General features: G+C 45.3%; 1 protein-coding gene across 1 annotated transcript; it reads right to left on the bottom strand.

Moving 5' to 3' along the window:
* Positions 1-799: 799 nt before the first annotated feature.
* On the bottom strand, positions 800-22,502 carry LOC144799905 (BLOC-1-related complex subunit 8-like). Its single transcript, XM_078671519.1, has 4 exons — positions 22,374-22,502; positions 8,469-8,581; positions 8,045-8,109; positions 800-1,608 (listed from the first exon to the last, which is right to left on the bottom strand). Exons 1-4 carry the CDS (start codon positions 22,408-22,410, stop codon positions 1,497-1,499), a joined length of 327 nt encoding a protein of 108 aa, XP_078527645.1. The 5' UTR covers positions 22,411-22,502; the 3' UTR covers positions 800-1,496.
* Between the last annotated feature and the right edge of the window lie 2,423 nt (positions 22,503-24,925).

Here is a 24,925-nt window from a genome sequence, read left to right as displayed (position 1 = left end):
ATAGCAAGTCCCAAACTTTGGTGCACAGTCTGAGTCATTTGACGTGAATCTCAGTTCTTGCAGCCTTAGATCACAGTCTCACTCCTGGCCATTCATAACAGTCTGAATGTAAACGTGCACCGGGGTTTTGGTCAAGCACCCTCAAATCTTATTCAATGGGCCCCTGTCTTAAAATCTCTGCATTGGCTTGTCCTAGGTGGCCATGGGTCTACCTGTGGAGTGGAAAGAAGTACAGCAGCTACAAGGACAGAAATAAAAAACACTCCTGCCAAGAAGGGTGGTTTCGGTATGCAGGACCCGCCATGAACAGCCTATGCAGAGGCGAAAGGTGGCTAGGGGAGTCACAGACGAGAAGAGGCAGTGGGTATCTGAGGAAATATATGGAAAGAAAAAAAGCAATAGAGCGAGGACAACCTGCAGGAGGGCCCACTGACCACAGAACCTCTAGTCTGCGGTAGAGCAAGCGTGCCAGAGACGATAATGCCCTAAGGAAAATGGGCTCCCCCAATATTCTGGTTGGGAAATAAAAGACAGACATTACTGGGGTGCAGTGGGCTCCCAGTGTCCTCAGCCCCCAGTGCCACTGCACCGGCTTCACTAAAGATAGCCAGGCCTCTGGACCCAGCACGCCGGATGCCAGGCCGCCGGGGAGCCCCGCCAGATGGAGTGTGGAAAAATGATAAGTAGGTGGTCATCAAGTTTACAAACCAAATTGTGTAATGCAAGCAAAGCTGTCCTGGGCTTCTCGGCTCTATGTTCACAGTCGGTCAGCCACACATCAACAGCTTTAGAAACGGACTCAAATCCCCAGGTTTATTGGTTAAAGTCATAAAATCAACAGGCGCCTGAGTTAGCAATTCAAAGTAAACCGTGACAAATACAGTTATACAGCTTTATACACTTCAGTGAGCTAAGCTAGGATAAAACCTACCCTCGTGGTCAACACGGTCACCCAAGAGCCGAAGACCAGGTCGCGTTGTGCAGAAATGGCACTTTTATGAAGTGTAGCAGAACGGACTGCGGTCTACCAAGACCTTACTGTTTATTACTCATGCTGAACGTTGAACATGTTACCTACACTTGCAAACAGTTACTCCCACTGTGTGGGCCAGCTGCGCACTGTTCTCTCTCTGTTGTTCAATGCCTTTTGTTAAGCGACCAGACAGTAAGCGCATATTCCATGGAAATGAAAAATATAAAAAGCTTGCAACAGCATGACAGCACAGGGACGTTTGAACCAGACCCCGATCGAGGTAAAAACACTGGGAATATCCACATACAAAAGGGATGGTTTTTGTTACTGCGCATTAACAGATGATAAAGAACTTGTTTGTTCTTCAGATCTTCACACTCCCTTCTCAGAGCACGTCACCACTGTGCATTTTAGGCAAGCCTTTCATTGTGCATTGCACATTCATGAGGTAACAGGAATTTATATGCAGTCTGCCATAATCAAGGCCTCCGCTCTAACAGGCGACAGGTGAGTTCCACGTGGTCTACCTGTGGCCGGGTGTCGAGCCCATACGGTCCTTGAGGCTTATGGCTTGCTTGAGTAGACCCTCGATGCTCCTGAAGTACGCGCCGCTGTAGGTCATGCTGCGGATGGCGCTGCAACGAAGAAAGAGTCTGAGTCAGATGCGACGAGCATCACAGAGAGAACAAAAGTAGTACACATTTTCTCTCTAACCTTCAGCATCAGAGACCTGAGTTACTTTATCCTGCCACTGACCCAAGAAGTCTAAAAACAGCTTCTCTTCCTCTCTTAAAGGCTTTCTATTGCAAATGATTTCACCCCAAGTGCCATAACAGTGAAAATAATCGTGGCGTAATTAAACATGTTATTTTGAACAAGTGTATTATTAAAAAAAGCTTCCAACATGTATTATTACAGTGCAAAGGTCAAATTCCATGTTAATGCCACAGTAGAGCTGCATCTTCGGAACCAGAATCATACGCTAGAACTTCTCCGAGGCATGGAAGGGGCATGACAACTCAATCGACGTTTCGCCTCACTTTCGTCATTACCCTTCCTCAGGCTCAAAAAAGGTTACAAACAGCATGTTGCGCTCTGTGCATCTGCTTATAGCCTCTAAATGAATAAATATATATATTTATGTGCTTATACTGAAACACAGTTAACAGTTAGTTATGGTTCAGCAACCCAAACCAAAAAAACCTACGAAATGACGTTTGTGGCTTGCAACGCACAGCACAATTCACAATGTTTTGCTCTTCGTAGGCAGCTTCTTCTTCCTATGTCACTGGCCAAGTGGTCTAATGAGCGTGCTTGCCAAAATGTTGTGCGTTGCCTACCATAACTTGAATTTCACTGTTTTTGTTCTTTGTGTCTCAGAACCATAACTAACCTTTAACTAGGTTTTTTCTGGTTTTTTAAGGTGTACTGTATGCACCTAACATGCACCTATTTGGCGCTGCTCCCAGCCTTTGGCCTAAGGTTAGCTCTGTGCTGGACTTTTGTTTTGATGCGTGAGGTGGGATTTGTTAGTGCATGTGATTGGTTGTGTGGAGTTGCCCTGGGGGTCCTTGGGTTTACCTATGATGATGGGTGACTTGGTGCATGATGTTGCTTGTGTTTACTTATGATGGTGGGTGTGCTGGCGTATGATGTTGGTTGTATAAAACTTATGATGGTGGGTGTCTTGGGATATGATGTGGGTGTGCAGGTGTATGTGCTCCCACCTCCTTGAAGTCAGTCTACGGGCCATCCGGCCCTACCACTGATTATTCGCCGTCTCTCCCACCCTGTGCAGCGGGCTCTCGCTGCTGCCATGGCCTCACTCCTGCAGCCCCTCAGTCAGAAGCAGACTTCTGCGTCACCAGTCCTCGTCTGTGCAGTCGCTCTGCGTGCGGTTATATCTGCCCTGCATCGGCCTACACCCCACTTGCAGCTCCTGTGTGTGTCCATCACCTACTCTACATACCCTCTTTGTGCTCCCAGACACTCTGCAGCACCTCTGCACCCCACCCTACCTGCAGCCAATGTTTGCTGCTCTGATTGATTGATTGTGGGTTTCTAAAGCGCTAGAATCAACTCCCGAAGGAGTATCTCTGCACTGTAGACCGCTGCGGAACCCGTCCTGGCTTTCCCTGTGAGATGGTCCCTACTGGGTATCTCCAAGGTGAAACCAGGCATCCCCGGCGTCTGTGGGGGGCCGTTGTGGAGATGAGGCAAGCTAATGCCCAGAGTAGCCGAGTGTGATCCCTGGTTAGAGTAGGCACCGAGGCGAGAATTATCGAGTCCGTAGACCCTGGTCCAAGACCCTGCCGCGTTGGGAATTGAACCCTGGTCCCGGGCCATCCTCTGCTCCCGGGTCTGCCGCCTCTCACCAGTGAGCCGCACCACTCTGCTCCATCTCAGCTCCCTTCGGTGGGCTTCTCCTCCTCCCTTCAGCCATAATACACGCCATGACTGCCAACCGCCCCTCTGAGTGCTGTTCTGCTTCTTCCTTCCACCTCACTTTGTACCCAGTCTCCTAGGAAATTAAGGATTCTGCTGCCCCTCTGTGCCTCCCCTACACGCCCTCTTTGTGCCCCCTGGCCCAGCAGCCCATTAGTGAGCTCCACTCCCCGTATACCCGGTCTTCTTGCAGCCCCTCTATGTGGCACCCTTCCTCACACCGGATGCCCTCCGCGCTGCCATGCCTTTCCCCTACATCCCCTCTAGGTGTGCTAGGCACCACTACAACTTCTCTTTGTGCCCCATCCCCCTGAACTGCCTCTTTCTCCACTGCATCCTCTCTGTGCTCTCCTGACTACCTCCATTTTGTGTCCCTTGCAGGCATTTTTAGGCCACCGTCTCCCTACAGCCCCCGTGGGTTCCTTTGTTCGCTCTGCAGCCCCCTTGTACTGCCGTGTCCCTCATAGCCATCCACGTGTGTTCGTTTACCCCTCTACAAACCTTGTTTGCCCGCCTTCCTGCCGCCCCTCTTTGTAGCCTTTTCTTGCCCCTGACCGCCTGCAGCCGCCTCACCCCATGTCTCCCCTCTATGTGCCCCTGCAGCTCAAGTGCTCCATCATGCCCACCCACCCAACACTCTGCACCCTCTCTGCCTGCAGCTCTGCCGTCCCTCTGCAGACCCTTACGGTTCCCATAGCATGCAACATTCACAAAGCCTAAAGGCTGAGCTTCCAACTTAGCATGATGCAACCCTGCACCAAACATTAGTCTTTGCTTTTTTTTAAAAATAAAACCTGAAACAGAATTTTCTTTCCGAAAATAAAACAAGTAATGTTGCCCTTACCCACTGGAGTCATCTCTTGTGTCAGGGGGAGCATTATTTGGTTTTTACTGTCCCTCCGCTGTGACAGGAAGTAAAACAAGCATTTGCAATGCAATAGGTCTCACATTCCTGAAAGTTTGAGCTATTGGCGCTGCAAATAATAATGCAACGCCAATAGCTCAAACTTTCAGTAATGCGAGACCTATTGCATTGCAAATGCTTTTTTTTTTCTTTTTTAGGCCCCGAATCAAAGGACGTCTAGCATCCCTGCCGAGACTCAAAGCTGGTTCCCAGGCATCGAAGACGACCGCTCTAGCCGTTAGGCCACATCCTCTCCTACAACTTCAAAGATATTCTAAAACAAACAACCCTTTAGCTCCATGTTCAAAACCGGTTAGATGCTTATCAACATATAGGTGATCTTTGACGCACCAGCTGAAATTCAATTTTAAAGCAACCATGTTATAATCAATAACATAGGCCTGCTTTTTAAAATATCACAATCACGTTGATTCAACAATTAAAAGGGGGAGTCACGGGTTTTAGATGCAGATCACGTTCTACTGCTCTAGCGACACCTACAATGGCTTAAAAATTACGTATTTGTGAATTTTTTACACCTACAATGACTTAAAAATGGTCGGGAAGCAAATTGTGAAACGTGAGGAGTATTTCTAATGACCCCAGCAGAAACGCAAATAACGGTGGGCCGCCGTATAGCAATAAAAAAAAAAAGATAACTAATTGTCACATATCAAATGTAAGTTTACACATGGGAAAATAAGCAGCTGCGCCATATGCCGATCCGACCCGCATAATAAAAAAAATAAAGCAGCAGGCAGTAATTCACCACGTTGCGAGATTGTTGCTGGCGATAGCCCTTAAAGGCTTGAAAGTTTCGCGGTTTCTTCCAGTCTCGTTGCCAAGAATGTTTTGTCATTTGTGAGACTGCCTGCATTAGTGCAATTTGTCTGGTTTTAAAGTGGCTCCCTGCTAGAATGGGCCTTTTTTCCTGTTTACATCAGACTGAAAATATTTTAGCCCCATTTATGGTTGCTCTGCAAATAAATAAAAAAAATTAAAAAGCGGATGCCATTACTGAAGCTAGCGTCCCACCAGTTCTCTTTAGATAAAGTGAGCAAAGAGTTCTAAGAAGAGCTAATAAGTGAAGGACAAGGTAAAAGGTCCAGTCCTCAAGGGTGGTTACAAATGCAGACGAGGAGGGAGTGACAAGCCTGGTAACAAATCAGAAGCAACCATTTGGAAACGACAGCAACAGGAGCCAATTGAAAAGATGGGCGGAGAGTGGGCAGAGCTTCAAGTCCATACCAGAGTGCATGCGCTGCCCAGACTCGACCTAAAAAGGCTTATATGTCCCCCATCCTGATTGGGCAGGCAAACATGTAGCCATTTCTCGGACGGACTGTCGGAGAGGTTTGGCTTTGGTACTGACAGAATAGTCGCCGCCATAGCCAAACCGATTTTCTGCCCACATTTAAAATCGGGTGGGTGGACCTTAATGCTGGCGGTAAGTATACACTGTTGCGACAAAGAATACATACAGCCAACATATAAATGAGGCCCTATGTTTCCGCAGTAAGTGCTCTCAACATTGGCTCATGGTCAAAAAGTGAGTCCTGATCAAAGCACTAATAATTGTGTGTAAATCAACTGTATTTAAATCTATCACCCCAAGACCCCGGACTTTAGGAAAGCAAGTCCCTGCCTGACAGAAGTGAGGTCAGCTCACCTGACACAGATTTAGCAACCTGTCATTCAGTCAGCAAGAATGGGGAATTTGGCATATTTTTTGTGGTATTGGAAAGGACGTGACCCTGTGGTCCAAACCTATACGAATATAATTGAGAAATGAATGTCATATTGGCAGTTCATTTGGGCTCCATGAAACATCAGTAAAAGTGTGTTCAATAAATAAATTAACACAACGTAATATCATTTTAATTTTTTTTTTGGGGGGGGGGGGGTGGCAACACCCAATATGCAGGGCCTTGCAGGTTTTTTTTTAATGTATCAGAAGGAAACGGGGAGCTTTCTTCGATGACATAAGGGGATACAAAAGTTCTCTTAAATGTGAAACGCGTCCTAATTTGGAGGGGTGGAATCTGATGGAAGATAACTGCTAATTATCCCACCAGTCTTCACGGTTACCTCTTACACATCGTAAATGGCCTCCTGCTTTCTCCATATCAGTTTACCTTTGCATCCGTCCTTCTTTTTAGGACTTGTCTAAGACACTGCATGCGCGGTCTGCAGGTAACATTGGAAGCATAAAGCCTGCTCATTGCTTACCATTGGCTGGCATCGTTGTCACTCTCATTTGCTTGCCTCTTATTTGCTAGCTCTGTGGGTTTTCCTGCCTCTGTGTCTGTTTGTTCCGCCCCTGGAGCATGCACCCATTATTGTCCTCCCACTGCTTTTTTTTCAGGCGCTACTTTTTCCTTTTTGTCTAAGCAGCCTACGAGATCGCATAGGTTTCCTTTCTGTCTCCCTCATATGATCCTCCCCCACATCCCTACTGCGGTCTGCTTTCCTCTCGCTCATTCATGTGCTTCTCCACTCCCCCAAGTTACCATCTCACCTCCGCTTTAAAAAAATATATAGCCTTCCCATCAAAACTGTTTGATAATATTTCAACAGTGCAGTTAACAAACACTTTAATTCAGGAGTGAGGTGCAGAGCAACAGAGGCCTACAAGAAACACAGCTACATGACATTAGGGGCAATGCCTGGGCCAAAATGAAAGCCATTTGAAGCAATTGAATATGTTGTAATACAAGTGTCATACCAGCAAGTGAGTTTTATTATCTGCGTGAGCTATTTGGGGAGGGGGAGAGGCGGTTTTCACAGCAAGCCCATTGTGAAAGAAATGTTGAACAACAATACAAAATCTAAGCAATATTATCAATGAATACAACTAGTACAAAAAGAAAGTAACACCATTGTTTAAAAATAAAAAAATATACAATCTGGCTTGCCTTTTCAACCTATTGGCTTTTCCAGAGCTGGTTGCTGAGGCTGTGAAACAGCAAAAATAAAAAAGCACTTGGTGACAACCCAGCATGCACGTGCTCATAAATGGGATGACGCAGCTATAATTTTGTTTTTTTAAACTATGTAGGCTGACAGCAAATGGCAGCTGTAGGGCTCTCCCAAAGAATTGAAACCCCAACCCCACCCCCCTTTTTTTACGGGTGTGTGTCATGGGGTTTAAGGAGGAGAGAGCAACACAGGAGCAGGTGGAGGGAGAAGTGTAGCAACCGGGAGTAGGCGGGGAGCAACAATGGAGTTTGAGGTAGGGGAGAAGAGAAATCAAACAAACGAAAGAAAATTAACTAGCCGAGTTGAGGTAAGCAATGGACGAGCTGGGGCGGGAGGAGGGAGCAATATGGATTTCGTGGGATTGGTCATTTGAGAGGAGAAGCAGGGACAGAACAAGACAACATATGCACTGTCGTGGAGGACTGAATCTAAATGAAAAAGAAAACACAGCAGTTCCCTGAAAGTGAAGAGTGGAAAGATGCAAGTCATCCAAACCAATAGGATGGTAGGGAAACTATGACCCAAGGTAGGGGCAAACACGAGTAGAGGAAAGAACGCCATCAAATAAGAAGCAAGCAATTTATACTGACAAGAAACCCAACCAATTGTAAGCAGAGATCTGGCTATACACCCACTGTAGGTTTTGGTGTGGTCCACAAAAAGCCTATTTGATGGTCTCTGTAGGCAAGACATAAAAAACAAAGGACCATGCAAATAAATTCCTTCCATGCCATTAGTTGTACCTGCAGGCGTACTCCACCGAGTAGATCGCTCCCTGGGTCTGCTCCTCCCAGCTCTGCATATCGGCCTGCAGCGAGACAAGAGATCAGAAATACACTGGATTATAAAATGTCTTTACTACTTGAACACATAAATGAAGGGGGAACTTTATATCTACCCTCTAAAACAGGGCCCCATGTATCTTGCTGTGGTGATCAGGTACCCTTTATGTGTCAACATGACCTCTAGTTAAGCAAAATTAAAATGTGGTCAATTAAAATCTATGATTGCGTCTCGGTCAACGAAAAACATTGTGCAATCAAGAACCCTGTCCATGCTTTAGTCAATCAAGATTCTATACTATGTTTTCATCAATCTGGTTATCCATAGACAGAAGCAGTCGACCTAAATCCAAGATGTAACACACGGGTACCAAAGTGCACTTACCTTGTGCTGTGCCAGCTCTGGGAGGGATCGGCGGACATGCTCCTGAAGGCGATACAAAGCAACCGATGGTTCGTTTGCCAACACGTACATGCTTTCCGTGAACTTATCTGTAACTAAATTCGAAGACAGAGGTATGAAGCAAAGTGCGTTCTGAAAACTCTACCAAGAAAACCATCAATCAGTAACAGTTACAAGAACGATAGATTAGGGAAAAAAAGTCCACCACACTAGCAGCAACAGCTCAGGTAGAGATAAATCATAAGAGTAAAGAGAGAATTAATTGAGGCATAGAAACTGCAAAGCCAGTGGTTGTATGACAACATGATTTGTACCACATCCCACTCATACTGTTGCTATGTCCAACTTTGTTCCTTGTCACATAGATGGACCATCCTGTTTCACGTCCCAATTGGAAAGACCCTCGCCTGTAATATGCCGAATATAAATATAATCAATGAGTAGCCTCACTACGTGGCAATAAGGGGCGGGAACTGGATTTCTTATTAGCACTTGGGCAACATGATGAACCTTTGTCATTAATCTGCTTGGGGAGGGACAAACTGAACAAGCTCAATCATTTGGCTAGATGAGACTAGTTAAATTACCTCTAAGACACCTGGGAAGGAGAAACACTCTTCCATTTAGTTCTGAACAACAGGCCAAGCCATTTAATCGAAGAGGAGTGAGCCGTACTGTTTCACTTCACAGGAGAGTACAGGACCTACTTTTTGGACAGTTCTCTCATTTGGATTCTGCATCAAGATCTTCTGATTTTCACATTCCGATCCTGAAGTCGCACAGAAAGTATCTCCATTTTACGGTGGGTTCGCATAGTTCGCATAGATGCCATCCTTCTTGGGGATCAGGAAATACCGGGAGTAGCATCCCTGACCCCTTTCCTGCTCCGGAACCACCTCTATTGCACCCTTTCTGAAAAGAGCCAGGACTTCTTCCTGCAAGAGAAGCAGGTGGGCCTCTGAACAATAACCTTGACATCTACTTCTCCTCCATCATGGCGACGAGCACATGGATTGTGCTGCACGGGGCAGGCGCAACCTTTTGGCCATACAGGCCTGCCACCAATACTATAACAACACACATGATTTATTTGGTTGACATAAAGACAAATGTTCAAATGTAGAGGCGCGAGTATGACGTGAATGAGAGCTAAGAAAATAAGATGGGGGTAGGAAAATTAGTAAGGGAAATGCCCAAGGGTTTCCATTAGTTTGGGGTGCCTGCTCTTCTTAGCGAAGGCATTTAATGGGGTCACTATCGTGTTGGGACCCACCAGATTTGATCCACGCCCACGCCGTGGTGCATGCACGAGGGCCTGTGCCAGGTGCAGTCTCCACAAGCCAACACTTGCACTATACTCGCCAGTCTCACATCCCGCATTGGCAGCCCCCGTACTCGAAGCTCATTTCTGCCAATGTCCTTGGAAGGATTTAGGTCTGGGCAGGGATTAGGCTCGGAGGGAAGCGGTGCCCACGCTGAAGGCTGAATAGAGGCCTTTGTCACTTGCAGGTTACATGCTCCAAGCTCAAGCAGATAGCTCAGGGGCTGAGTGTTTGCAGCAGTGATCTGTGGCTGGTCACGTTCCAATGCCATGCGATGGCTTGGTTAGTTAAATCACCTATTAAAAGAGAGAACAAACCTCCACCTCAAATTTATTCTATTTCATAGGCTGCGTTTTTTGGATGTGAATTGAAGAAATAAATCTGTTGTGAACAAGAAGGTCTGGCATACTGGACCAATATATGGACCTTGGATTTCTGTGACTGTGTCATCTTGATTATTTTGTTCATTTTGAATTTAATGTTGACAGACAGTATGAATATATAATTGAGTGCTCGGGGAGAACGGTGTATGTTTTGAATTCACTTTGGTGAATCGAGGTGGGTGTTGTATGGTAACCACACCTTCCCCCTTAGTAGCACCTGGAGTGTTGAGCTATTCTAAAAAAGATTGTTTCCCTATAAATTGCTGAGCGCCCGTTTGCCTGTTGGTTACCATCTAGTATTATTTTCATTCTATTTCATGCTTCAAATTCTATATTACATCATGTGGCAAAAAAAGACGCCAGGAAAGCAAAATATATCCCTTATTCAAGTGTTTCACTGAATGAAAATATTCAGTTTAAATGACCCTCGAATCTGATTGTAGACAAAAAGTAAAAAAAGTTTTTTACAAAAATAACGTGATTCACACATGTGACACTATATTAATGTGTGAGAGGCAATGAGGCCAGGAGTGAGAGGGTTCAGAGGTGTCAGGTTCAGCTCCCCAGAGAGATGATAGAGTTATTGTGTGCATCTGTATCTACAGGCATCAGAAAGGGTTAAATATTCTACTCATATATTTCTTAGATTCTGCTAATCCTTTCAACCAGTCTTTAAAACCACTACTGACATTCCAAGTGCTCTACAACTATAAAATTAATAACTGCATCCCCTGCCTCCAACCCGCCAGCTTATCACCCCTTAGCAGAAACTTGCAGGCTCCTGTGCTCATCGATGAAATTCAGTCAACCCAGCAAACACCAATGTCCACCCCCTCAATTAAACTGGGATGCTCTAAGGACAGGGGTGATAGTGACTGTTTGCTTAATTTGAACGGGTGGTTTCCGGTGCTCGGCACCAGCACTCAATTGTCAGCCCTAGTACATAGGACAGTCTGCCACGTGGTGGCACTGTTTGTTTAATTTAGAGATGAGCACAACAACGGTTGTTTATTAATTCAATGTACATTAAGAATGACTAATGCCTGCTGCCAAAGCCATTCGTTTTACTTTGGGGTCCTGAAATTGTCAGAATTGTAACACTTGTAGGAGTGTAACTTATTAGTAATGCTGTTACTGTGATTGACAGCGGCAATGGGGAGTGCAAGCGGATGTGGGCTGCTGACTAGAGCCCTGGCACTTAATTTTTAACAAAGTAAGCTATTTTCAGAGGTTGCACTGTCGTTTAGATCCGTATGCTATGGCTGCTACGTTTTACAATGATACGAAAAAATAAATATAAAACTTTATAACACATAAAGATCACGAGTACTCCGAGTCTTCCACTCTTTGTGAAAGGTATGACTGTATTCGAGGAGTCTTTTTATTCCACCTTTTCCTTATTTTTAATACTTAATTACATTTTTTATAGAGCTACAAACCCAAAACTTAGGCAGTGATCTCAACTGTGTTGCTTTAGCATTGAAGCAAGTATGAACAATTGAGAACATGGCAGGAGAGGGCAGGTTTTAGGTTTCTCTGTAAGAGAAGAGTGGGGGGTAGATACAGAGGATCAAAGTATGATAATTCCAGTTTTGAAAGGATGCAACTGGATAGCACTGGTTTGAAGCTTTCATACTTCAGAGATGATGGTTTAGAACACAGGGAATGTTTTGCTGCGGATCTTCCAGCATGCTGGGCAGGTTCAGAGTTTCAGTGATCTTAGGGTTTCCCTGTTCTAGCTCATCTAATACATGTTTTCTTTCTTTACATCCTGTGGCCTGTAGTCCTGACTTTGCATTGGGCTGAAAAAAGAATACGAAATTCAGGATGCAAAGAAAGAACCTGGACTGAAAGGGCTGTCACACCTGGAACTTGTGAATTTGAGAGCTGCATGCATGGTAAAATGCAAGTGATGTGGCTTAGTTTGAAATTAGTTCTGGTCTCAAAAGAGAGATAATGAAAATCTTTAAAGATGGGGGTTGTCACATTATTGGTATTTGTGGAAAACCCGGCAACTTATCGGAAGACTGCACTAAGAATAGTAGAGGTAGATCAGGGCTCGAAAATTCCACTCGACCACTTGCATAGTCGAGCTAAATTTAACACGGTCGAGCTGGTTTTAGGTCCTACTCGCCCTTTCTGGCGAGTAGGAAAAGAAACCAACTTTTGTCCTCCATATGTGAAAACGGAGCAAATGTGACTAAATAAGATTTAAAGGCATTTTTATTGCTCACAAAGTTAATGAGCAATAAAGAAGCCTTTAAATCTTGTTATCTTGTCACATTTGCTCCGCTTTCAGAGACGGAGGTCAAGTAGGTTGCAGTTAGGTCGAGGACATTTTTTAAGGTACTAGTCCTGCAGGACTAGCACCATTTTTTTGATTTTTCGAGCCCTGTAGATTTGGGAAGGTCTGAAACGAGAGCAAGAGCAATGTTCATGCTGGACATGAACAGTTATGGCATCCCGTCGTTTGTGCCAAACCAACTTCAGTCCCCTTTCCAATACAATTCATCCTCTTTTTCATCTCTCATCTTCTACTGCTGCCACACCTTTTTCCTTCACTTTTTTAATTAATTTCCCACTCCTACTTCATCTCCTGGCCCTGCCAACTTATGCTTCCCTTATCTCTTCTTGAGCCGTCTTTGGGCCTGCCCTAAACTCAGACACACCTTTTTGGGCACTGGGTGCCTTGTTATTTACAGCTGCCTCTTTTGGCTAGTTGTTTGTTTTTGGGAAGTACTACCCATCCTCCTTGGTGTACTGACAAAGACTAGTGTTTTAGTATGTTTATGTACTTTGTATACGTTTCCTTTTTAAACTATGGGATTACTTTTAGTGTGTATTTTTAATGATCTTTGTGTTGAGATCGAATAAAAACAGAATTGAATCGACAAAGACTTTCATATACCGCCCCTCTTTAGGATTCACTGCAGCTTTTTAGGTCGAGCCCAGCGCAGCGAGCATGCGCTGCACTAGAAAATGACCTCCTGGAATCACTTCAGATTTTCAGCACACTCGTGTGTGTGGCTAAAAAAAACCACACGCACAAGTTTGCTGAAAAGATGAAAAGTGATTGGCCATTGCATGTGGCTTTCAGAAATTGAAATCTCGCAATTGGCCAAAGGCGGTTGCATGTGATGCCTTCTCTCGAAAAACGTTAACTCCCCTGGCCTAGGGAGCTCGAGAGCGAGCAGCAGCGCAGCCGGGTGCCAGCTGCATTCCTGACATTCCTTGTGTAATTAGCGCAGTAGCTTTAACTTTCCCGGCTGCGTTTTTTTGCTGAATCGCGCGCGCGCGCATAGGAGAGGTGTCGCAGTTCTTGTTTACTTAGCAATGACATGCGATGTTGAGCATCCCGCAGAGACTTGTACCAGGTTAGTTCACAATACATGCTGGTGTTTCGTGCTTGTTATCCATGCTCCTTGTTACTAGCATTTCTGTGTTTTATTGATAGTTTTTTTCTTTAATTTAACATCACTCTTTCCTCGAGGCATCTTCAGCAGGATGCCAGATACCTTTCTAAACAAAAAAAGAATTCTCTGGAACTGCACAAACACAAAGGGGCCGATTTACAAGCCTTTTCGCACCCTAAATGGCTGGGTTTACTGCTATGTCATATCTACTATGGATGTCTCGTGCCGGAAGTGACAGCATTTACTCCTCCATAATTGCAGAACTCTCCAATTACACAAGTCCACGAGCAACCGCGTAACTCTACCTTGTGTAGCAGCTTGATGGGTGAGGCTCTTAATGCTAGAGGGAGTCCCTCAAACTATTTTTAACTAAGAATGACCCTATTTTACCTGTCGATCTTCTCTTTTCACCCTCATATTTAGAACCTTGGTGGCTAGTATACACGGATTACAAGGTGTGTTGGGTGTTTAATTTGTAAAAGCACACGTGCCGTGGCTGTGCAGCCCACGGCCGGCGCTACTGAAGGTCAGGATGTCAATCAAACACGAAGGCGGTTTAGTGATGATTCCACCTCGTGACACTCTGACCCAGCATCAGCCCCTCCCTGCCCTCTAGCTCACTCTTGCAGACTCCTGATTTCTCCTTTGCCACTGATTTTGTGTTTTTCTCTTCCTTGTTCCTTTTCTTTGTTTCTTTCTCCCTTGGGGTCAAAGTCTGATGGGAAAAAAAATGTCCTGGTCCCCATAGATGAGTGTCAGTGGGCTCACCTGCAACCACCGCCTCAAATTAAGCAGGGACTACGTCAAATGTAGAAGAGTGGTGTTAATTCTGACCATGTCTCTGTCTGTTACCCTCAGCTTCCAGCTGTAAAACTGCAGGATTCAGATATGGCTACATGACATGAACCTTTGGGAAGCATTCCCACACCTTCCCTAAAGTAGCAGTACATCTGTTTTACTTCCTGTGACATGCTATGTACAGAGCAAGTTATTGGAGTCAGTGGCACCCATCAGCAAGGCAGATGAGGAAGGGATGCTGGTGGGTGCAAGGCCCCAGGGAAGGTGAGCTGAGAGGCGTGTGTGAGCAAGTCATCCAGTGTACGTCCTTTGCTTTGTGGTCTCTGACTCATTTCCTGAATTTATGCTTCAATTAACAAGACTACAAGACCCAGAATGCAAAACAGAAAACCTGTACTGGATCAGCTACTCACACGTGGGCTTGGAAACCTCTGGGAGCTCTGTAATGCACTCCACAATGGGGTACAATGTTCATGAGTAACCTCTGGTTCCTGGCAGACTGTGTGTAAAGCTGTCACTAGCTCCGGTGTCCAGGCACACCACTGGGAGAGGCTGAAAGTTACAAAAGGTAGTAAATCTGCCTCCGTCCGTAGGCATATTACTAAGAGTGCAGATTTAATCGTTTTTGTAAATCACACCCAATGTCCACGTATTTCCTCCCTACACGGACACCCTAATAGGCAGCAGGACTTTATGCTAGCGAGTAAGATTCAGGAACTGTGTCTTTGCCGTCTCCTTGTGTTTTACGACAATAACTGCAGTATCACTGGCTCTAAATAGATTTGTGAGTTGAGGACATGTAACACAAACTGCCATCTTCAGGTTACAGCCTCTAATTCCAATAGTATAAATCAGGAGGTTGAGCGCCTGCTGCAGTGATGTGTGTGTGCAACCCGAAGCTCACAGTTGCCATTGTCAGTGTGATAGCTCAGTGGTTTAATACACCTGCTGTAGTCTTGTGGGTTTGCCTGAATGTTTGTGCTCTAAGTGTTATTTGGTTTAATGTTACATATTCGATATTAACATGAACCTAATTCGAAGGAGCAGCAGGGTGCTTTACAGAAAACATTTTAATGTCAGCGGGAGTTTCTCAAACTAGAAATGCTATACATAGAACAGGATTGTGTGTAGGTGTGTGTGTGTGTGTGTGTGTGTGTGGGGGGGGTTAATGGGGAGGATTACAGACCAGATCAGCCGTTTCCAAGGTCCGAATGAGGACAAGTGAACATGGAAACAGTTAAAGCCGTTTCTCAAACGGATAGGTAGAGAGTGTTAGTCTGCTCACATTACTCGTTCACAGATCTGCTCTACAACAGTAAAAAATAAGTGATGTTTGGCACTATCAACAGATGTTTGAATGGCTTCAAAAACACTCGATATGTCCCTTGCATACACAGAGAGATGTTTTCCACTTTAATTCTAATGTTACTCTCCACTTTTCACCCCCTTCCCCTCCCCAAAAGGAGAAGAGCTGTCAAACAGTTGACTAACAGTATTTCTTCTCACTCCCCCTTCCCATCACACAGACAACAAATTAATCTTAATAGATGTCTTCCTTGATGTGACTGATCAAAAGAAAACAATCCCACTCAGACTAGCATCCCAGTCTGTAGGAAGGGCTGAAAGTTGTGTAGTTTGAATGATTGACAATGGCACATTTAGAGTCTAGTGGGTTCATTTCAAGTGCCAGGCAACCTGCCTGCCTGCCTGGTCGACGGGCACGCTGGCATCCAGCACTGGTATAGAAACACCTGTCACTTTTAGAGATATGCCTGACAGAGATCTCTGTGCCTTCAGGGCCTCAGATGCTTGAAGGCATAACTAAAAGCCAAGGGCAAACCATGTTTGGCTGATTTGCATTTAGTAGGCAAAACATTTTTTTTAAATGGTCTTGCCTTGCAGGGAGTTTTTTCGCTGTCCATCATCCCACTGTACCCTCCCAGGTCTGCCATGCCTCGCCTGGCAGACCCGACCAGGGAAATTTGCATTGAGCGAGATGGCGAGTAAATTTCTTTAGCGCCTGTCCGGAACAAATGACCGAAAGCAATTTCCAAAGCGAATAGGTCCCAAAGGCGAGACCTATTGGGCATGCCAATGCTTGTTAAGGTCAGCTGCTGCTCTACTACTAGGTTTACCTCTCTTTTCTCTGCTCCCACTGCCCAGAGTACTTGAGCATATAATATAGTCCAATCAAGCCTCATCTGGAGTTTGTCACCCTCTTTTCAATGATACCGAATAATGATATAAACCTGCACTAATGATGTAAAACTGCTACATTCGTGTATCAAGAGAGAGAGAGAGGACCAGAAAGCTAGTCCATATCCCCCGGTTTATATGTAGTTAATCAAAAAGAGACTTGCTCGAAATAGGTAAAGATAACAAAAATTAAATTTAATTTTTAGTTCAAGGACTCTAGTATGCTTTGTCACGGGTTAGTGGCACCTGGTAGGTGTGCTCATGAAGCCCTCACCCACCAACCTAGTTGGTGGCATGCTTCATCAAACGGCTTGACTGGGATCCCCGCCAAGCCGTTTTAAACTCACTTTCCATAACACTCTTCACCGCACACTCAGCGACATACCTGCTCCGCTGTAATCAGGCGTCGAAGCACACCCGGGACACGCTAGGTGTCACTGGGTGGGCCCGATGATGAAGCATGCCACCAACTAGGTTGGTGGGTGAGGGCTTCATGAGCACACCTACCAGGTGCCACTAACCCGTGACAAAGCATACTTGAGTCCTTGAACTAAAAATTAAATTTAATTTTTGTTATCTTTACCTATTTTGAGCTAGTCTCTTTTTGATTAACTACATATAAACCGGGGGATATGGACTAGCTTTCTGGTCCTCTCTCTCTCTCTTGATACACGAATATATTGGCAGCGCGCAGCTGTGAGAGTATATACTCAACCATGGCCGAAAACCATGGCCTAACCTTTTCTGAAAGTGACGTGACGGATATATTATCTGACCCGTCCTTCCAAGTGGACTTCAGCATCGCTAACACCATCGCACAAACCAATGACTGGGAGACCTTAACAGAGAGAAAACGCAACAGAATACGGACCATCCTGCATGGGACAATCCTGGCCCAGTACCTTAGAACCAACACAGCTCCGAGGGGACTTCTAGTAACCAACGCACCCAGAATATTCCTTGATAACCCAACCTTCAGGAAGGACTGGGCCCAGATCGCCTGGCATTGCACCAGGGACTGGATGATACTAATCATAAAAACCTCAAAACGACTATCTGATGCCATCATGATCGAAATCCAGACCACAGAAAGCCACTTCAAAGCTACCATCACTGCGTTTAAGAAAAAATTGGATGACCAAAACAGAGACATTAATGAGTATAAAGAGTACCTAACTCAAGCGAAAATCAAAAAATTTGATAAAGACTTGAAGAAATTTAATTACGCCAAAGTGTACCCTTACTCAGAAGAGGACTACACACCACAAACCAACAACACTAAGATGTCAAACTCTTCTGGTGATGACAGCTCCGTTTCCAGCAATTCAAGCAACGGCTCACAAAAACGAGGAGGAGGAGGTAGAGGAAGAAGAGGACAACACTGGCCAAACAATTGGCAAGGAGGACAACAGGGCAATTTCTTTGGTTTTCCACCAAACCTGGGTCACATGCAGAATCCCTACTATGGCTTCCCTCCCATGTACCCCCCGGGACCAATGCCTCTATTTGCGGGCAACCAGGGCCCACACATTCCTTTTTTAGGACAGGGCCGAAGAGCTCGGGCCGACGAAGACCAAACCAACAACACACACAGGTCCAGTGGGCCGGGGAAGAGAACCCAGTGAGCTCGAACACACGCCAGAAGGCGAAGGAAGCAACCCCAGGACCGAGCAAACCCTAAACCATACCAACCGACCATCGCTGGTATTCAACCTATCCAGCACCCCATTGTCCCACAGAGAACAGTCTGTCCTAGAGAAGGGACTGTCGTTCGTGCCGACCACCAGACTCGACAAATTCCAATTACATGTTGAATTGGCACAGTTTTTTAGAAAGCTCAAATTGAAGTCCTTCTTTGAAAAACCAACCCCAGAAAACGAACAACCTCACCAAAACCCCAACGTCACCGGTCTTAGAACCAAATCTACATTTGTCCCTCCTCCCTCCACCATCCCTCCCGAGATCACAACGTTCGAACAAGCTGTGTACCATGACATTGAGAATCTGAACCCAACCAACCATTTCAACAACCTGTCCTGGGAAGACAGACAAACAATACAGCGCCTACAAAACAACCCCACACTTGTCATTAAACCTGCAGACAAGGGGGGAGGCATTGTCCTACAGGACAAGAAAGATTATGACACCGAATGTCGCAGACTCTTAAGCGATAATAGGAACTATCGCAGATTGGAACAGGACCCATACGAAGAACTACGGACAACTATCCATGAACTTGTCAAGAGGGCAGCGGATGCAGAACACATTTCCAAACAGGAAGCCGAATACCTATGTCCTGAACACACGAGGACCCCGTACTTTTACACAGTACCCAAGGTACATAAGGGAAAAATTCCCCCTCCTGGCAGACCCATCGTGTCAGGCATAAACTCCCTTTTGGAACCATTGTCACGATACTGTGACTTTTTCTTAAACCCCTTGGTGCAAAAAACACCCACGTACATAAAAGACACCAAACATTTGTTACAGGTCATAGACAAAATGGACTTCAACCCTGACACGCAACTCCTGGTGGGGTTAGATGTGGAGAGCCTATACACCAGTCTCCCACAGGACGCCACTTTGAAAGTTCTTCACGACGTCCTAATGGCATCCCCCTGGCCCTACCACACCCCTAGGGATTTCATACTGGCGTGTGCCACCCTGGCCCTTAAACGAAACTATTTCGAATACGAAGGCAACTTCTATTTACAAACGAATGGAACGTCCATGGGCAGCGTTTTTGCCCCCAGCGTGGCAGGATTGTATGTACACCACTTTGAAAGCACCAACATCGCTGCGGCCACTAACCCGTTCAACCATCATATCCTGAAATGGCACAGGTACATTGATGATATCCTGGTTATTTGGCAGGCTTCACAGATTGACCTTGACAGATTCATGATCTGGCTCAACACCAGGGATCAATATCTGAATTTTACAGGGACAGCTAGCAATGAACTACTGCCCTTCCTGGATTTGGACATCAGAGCAAAAGATGGGACCCTGATCACGACAACATACTACAAACCAAGCGCAAGGAATGCTTTGCTTCATTTCACAAGCTTCCACCCCCGTCCTCTCAAGGAAAACTTACCGTTTGGCCAGTTCCTAAGAATCCGGAGAAACTGCACCAACGTGAGTGACTACAAATCACAATCAGCCGATCTGGCCACAAAACTAGAAAACCGTGGCTATCCCAAAACCATCGTCCGTAAAACCCAGAAAAGGGCGAGAAATCAGAACCGTGATGCCCTTCTCGAGACCCACGTAAAGGAGGATCAGGAACAACCAATCACTTGTGTCACCACCTACAATACGGCGTCAAACGAAGTAGCGAAAATCATTAAAAAACATTGGAGGATAATCAACTCTGGCCATAGGAAATGGGACACACCAAGATTTGCCTACAAGAGGAACAAGAACCTCAAGGACCAACTGGTGAGCACCCGACCCAGACCACCGCCCAAACAACCTACGAACACCGTTCTGAATGCGTGGGGACTGCCCAAAGTCATCGGACACTACCCCTGCAACGACTGCAGTGTATGTCACCTGACCTCACACACCAAAACCCTGAACCATGAGCCCAATAAAATCTGGACCCAGCTCAACCACACCAATTGCAACTCACGCAATGTAATATACCTTCTAACCTGCACGTGTGGCCTCCGTTACGTGGGGATGACCACACGCAAAATCAAAACCAGAATCACTGAGCATCGAAGTACCATAAGATGCAAGAAGAATGTGAGCAAACTAACTAACCACTTCATCACCCACTGCCACACACCCAATGACTTAAACTGGACAGTGATTGAGCAAATCCCCGAAAGTACCATTGAGAATGACAAGAAGCTCCTGGGCAAAGAACAGCGATGGATATATCGCCTTTCAACAGCTACCAATGGCCTTAACGATGCCATCCCCTGGAACTCCCTGGCATATACGTGACCTTTGGACCGTGTTGCCAACTTCCTGACCCAACTAGAAACCACTTGTATGGTTCCCCTCAAAATACTGTTGTTACAAATCCCACCTTAATCTAGGGCCCTGACTCTGTGCCACCAATGTCTGAACATATCATGATATGTACCAAGGCGGCACTCATTAGATACTTAGACACTTGCGAATGCCTTAGCCACCTCCCTACATATGCGCGAATGCGGCACACATTAGATAATTGTGATCGCGCATGCGCGAATAAATAGCGCACGCACGCTCAATGAGGCGCACATGCGCAGAGATAACACTTTTCCGCGCATGCGCGATGCTAGCGCATTGTACCACTCATGCGCGAAGCCCCACCACTGCTCCTCGCACACCTGAGCGCTCGCGAGCGCGATGACTCGGCAGATCGAGTCTCTCTACCCTTTCCCCTACTATGCAGGTGATAACAATCATACAATCAACAACAGTATAAAACCTCCACCACTATGGCCATTACTCACCGGTTCTGCGAAGGAGGCACTACAGGTCCAAAGCAGGCTCTGGCCAACAATTCTGTGAGTATCATGATCGACCATCCTCATCACTGGTAAGCGCTTTTCTCTCCCACAGGTTTCCTCTTAATCTAAGTGGCAAAACCCTTGTTTTTTACCCCACCGGGTCAATCCTTGCCACTTCTCAACCTTGAAGTAGCACATTTCTAAAACTAGCGTAAGAAAGAATTCTTGTGTTTTCCTTTTCTAGCACTATGCACTATTTATGTACATACCGTGTTTTAGCCACTTCACCTTCGAAATCCAGTGGGAACCCCGCAATAATGGTATCACCAATACCATTACACTATAGCCGCTTATAGCCAGCACCAACAACGCTATAAAGTCGGCAACCAGATGTATACATTGCTATACAGTCAAGTGACTCTATTTTCTCCTTGTATGTTTTGTCCTTGTTTATATGTTATATGTACAGGTGTTTTGAGATGGGAATCCCCCTCTCACACATAGAAAAACACTTTAGGGCGTGTATACACATAGTCTGAAATATACACCCACTAGTTTTAATCACACACACGTATTTTATCCGTCCTGAAGAAAGCCAGCTTAGTCATAAGGCACTGGCTGAAACATGTTGACATATCCCAGGATGTGGGAGGTCGTAACCCGCCTCTAACATCCAACAGCCTTATTTTTAACCGCTGACGGTGACCCAGCTATTAAAGTATAATTTGCCCCCGGGCACTGGGATCCCCGCCAAGCCGTTTTAAACTCACTTTCCATAACACTCTTCACCGCACACTAAGCGACATACCTGCTCCGCTGTAATCAGGCGTCGAAGCACACCCGGGACACGCTAGGTGTCACTGGGTGGGCCCGATGATGAAGCATGCCACCAACTAGGTTGGTGGGTGAGGGCTTCATGAGCACACCTACCAGGTGCCACTAACCCGTGACAAAGCATACTTGAGTCCTTGAACTAAAAATTAAATTTAATTTTTGTTATCTTTACCTATTTCGAGCTAGTCTCTTTTTGATTAACTACGTAAAACTGCTACACCCATAACGGTTTTATCCTCCATTCACTTATCGGGATCACCCTCTTACATATTGGAATGCCACCCCCTCACCCACGAGCCAGCATCTGGAAAGACAGGTGTGCTATATTTACAATCACTTTCTCTGATTTTCTGCCCTTCTATTTAGGCCTGATGTCCTTACTCCAGGCAAACTAGTTTACTGCCTCCTCTTATGTTTTTAAGTACCCGCCCTGCCTGGGTTTACTGCTCGCCTCCTACGTGTCTTTATTTGTCCCTGCTTCTTGCCCCCTCACCTCTCTTCACTTTCAGCTGCATCTCTTGCTCCTCCATGGCTGCTCCGGGAAGCTGGGATAAAGGCTGATACTGTGCACTGGATACAGTGTCCACTGATGGGAGCAGGAGCTGCTACCAGCACTGACAGCCTGATGCACGTCACTCACGCGCGGAGGGAGCCAGCGCCACCGCCATCTTGGAACGGAGCCGTGTCTGTGAAAATACTGCGAGAATTCAGTAACAAGACCACAAAGGTCCTCGAGTGCTCGTTATTTGTATTATTTTGATAAGTTACGTAATTCTATGTAGTAATGCGTCAGTTAAACAATGAGAACTGTTTAGCAGATAGATGCTTTTCAATCACCAGTATTTTTTAGTTATTTAGACTTTTTATTCGGTAAATAGTAGCGTGTTAGCTTAGGTTTATGTTTTAGTCTTACGTTGTGGCTCCGTTCGAGGCAAAATCCACGCCTTCTTGCTGTTGTTCACACGACCCTTTCCCATTCTAAGATGGGCGCCAGAACAGCGGAGGTCCAGGCAGGTCACGTCGGTTATCTTTCCCGGCAGCCTCCGCCAGAGTCCGGCGGCCATCTTGAAATGGGCATTCTTAAGGGTTTTCTCTGATAGTGCGAACTTCTGCCTACAGCAGTCGTTCTTGTCTGCCAACGCTTATATTTATGTCCTTTAGGACTTTGCTGCAACCAAAGGCGGCGCTTTAGTTTACAACCCTTCGCATGTGCTATTTTATGTGCATAATACTCATAACCATAGTACCCATATGATTGCTTTACTGATGCTAAATGTACCTTGTCCTCTTGTCAGCTCTCCACTTGTGAAGTAGTTCATCTCTGTGTCAGTGCATGAAGTTGACATACAGAAGTGCTGGTGCATACATTGCAACATTTTAGAAGAGGAAAGAAAGAGAGTGTAATAAAATAATCAGGAGAATGTATTTCCCCCTTTTACTTCTATTGAAGTAGAGGCAATTGCAGGCGGGAGACAGCCAAAACGAAGTCATTTTTTGCTTTAAAAATTCGGATTATCCCGCATGAATCGGTCTATTGGCATGTATGTTGTACTTACAATTCAGTACACCTGTCTGCGCCCATGAAGTACCACTACTGTCCCATCGAAATGAATTGCAGCAGAGCTGAAAAGTGCAGATACTCTCTCTTTCAATTTAAAGAATTGAGTGTACTTAGTATCAACAGAATTGGCCCATATAAAGCACAGCGGTACACAGTCTTATCTTTTTCAGACCACACGTGCAGAAAAAGGCACCTTTGGACAGACAACTTGAGCCTACAGTTAGAGACAACAGCCACACAAACAGTAGCTATCTTATAAATCATTTTTTTAATGATCTCAGCTGATGTCTTGCAGTGATCTCCAACAGTAAACTGAAGTAACGTTTTAGCCTTTGGGCTGAAAGGTTGACGCTCTATAAGTTGAAATACCGTTAATTTATAAACTGTGTATTTTCCTGAGTAGGGTAGCCATCTTTCTTAGAAAAAAATACCGGCCATTTAATTACATTTTGCTATTCTGGAACAGGCAAGCGGTAGCAGGTGAAAAATGATTTGTGTAAAATCATTTGGATTATTTATTAAGATAATATTGATTCCTCTGTTTGCTCTAATAAACATTCTGAAACCATGAAGACAGCTGTAAAAATACTTTCTAAAAGATTTAATCATGTGTTTGCTATTTTAGGTTTATGTTTCAGATGGGTAAAAGCACCAGATTTCACTGCTTATCTCAATATTTTACCAGCCTGGAGTTAAAAAATAATGGCTAGGCGAGTAAAAAAAAACAACCAGGTGGCAACCCTTTTCCTGGATGAAACCTTCAGTAAGGTTATCAGCTAACGCCATGTCAACAGTGACAGTGTTTCAGTCCTGGGCTTACCTATTAGAAATCTTTGTTTTAAGCTGCATTCGTCAACTGGTGCAGTTGAAATGAGCCAAGACAACAACTACCAGAATGCACCATGTTGTTGACAAATTCCTATGACTGGGAATTGTTGTGCCTTGTGAAATGGGGTCATATGATTTATCTTCAATCCATTATGGCTTTTATCAAATAGCACTTTGCTCTCCAGATCAGGAGAGACATGGCTGTCATGGGAAATAAGAGCCTTGCATTTGATTCGCATTCACCAACCTGGGATGCATACATTTCACTAGATTGGTGTGTGAACAGGGATGTAATTTATGATGCGACCCAAGTACTAACAGGTTGCTATGAAAATTGACCATTCACAAGGGGACTGGAAAAGAAACTGCCTAATGAAATGGGCTGCTTCCTGTGATTGGTTGTAATTGCGAGGATGGAGGCCTGCACGGACAGCATACCTATGTCCCTGTACGTGCATTATTTAATGGGAAACTTTTGTTTTTAAAGCAAGATGTGTTCATTAAAGTGATACAGCCTGCTTTAATAAAAAAAAATGTGTCCATTTGGTACGAAAGCACCCATCTGAGGCTACCCCCTGTGATTCCCAAATGGAGAGCTGTCCAATGGGGACAGTCTCCCCTTAGTGAATCAGTTACCTCCTGCTGTGGGTCAGTCC

The sequence above is a fragment of the Lissotriton helveticus genome, chromosome 12 (assembly GCF_964261635.1).
Source record: "Lissotriton helveticus chromosome 12, aLisHel1.1, whole genome shotgun sequence".
Taxonomy (NCBI): Eukaryota; Metazoa; Chordata; class Amphibia; order Caudata; family Salamandridae; genus Lissotriton; species Lissotriton helveticus.
This window is presented reverse-complemented; position numbering and strand designations above follow the sequence as displayed.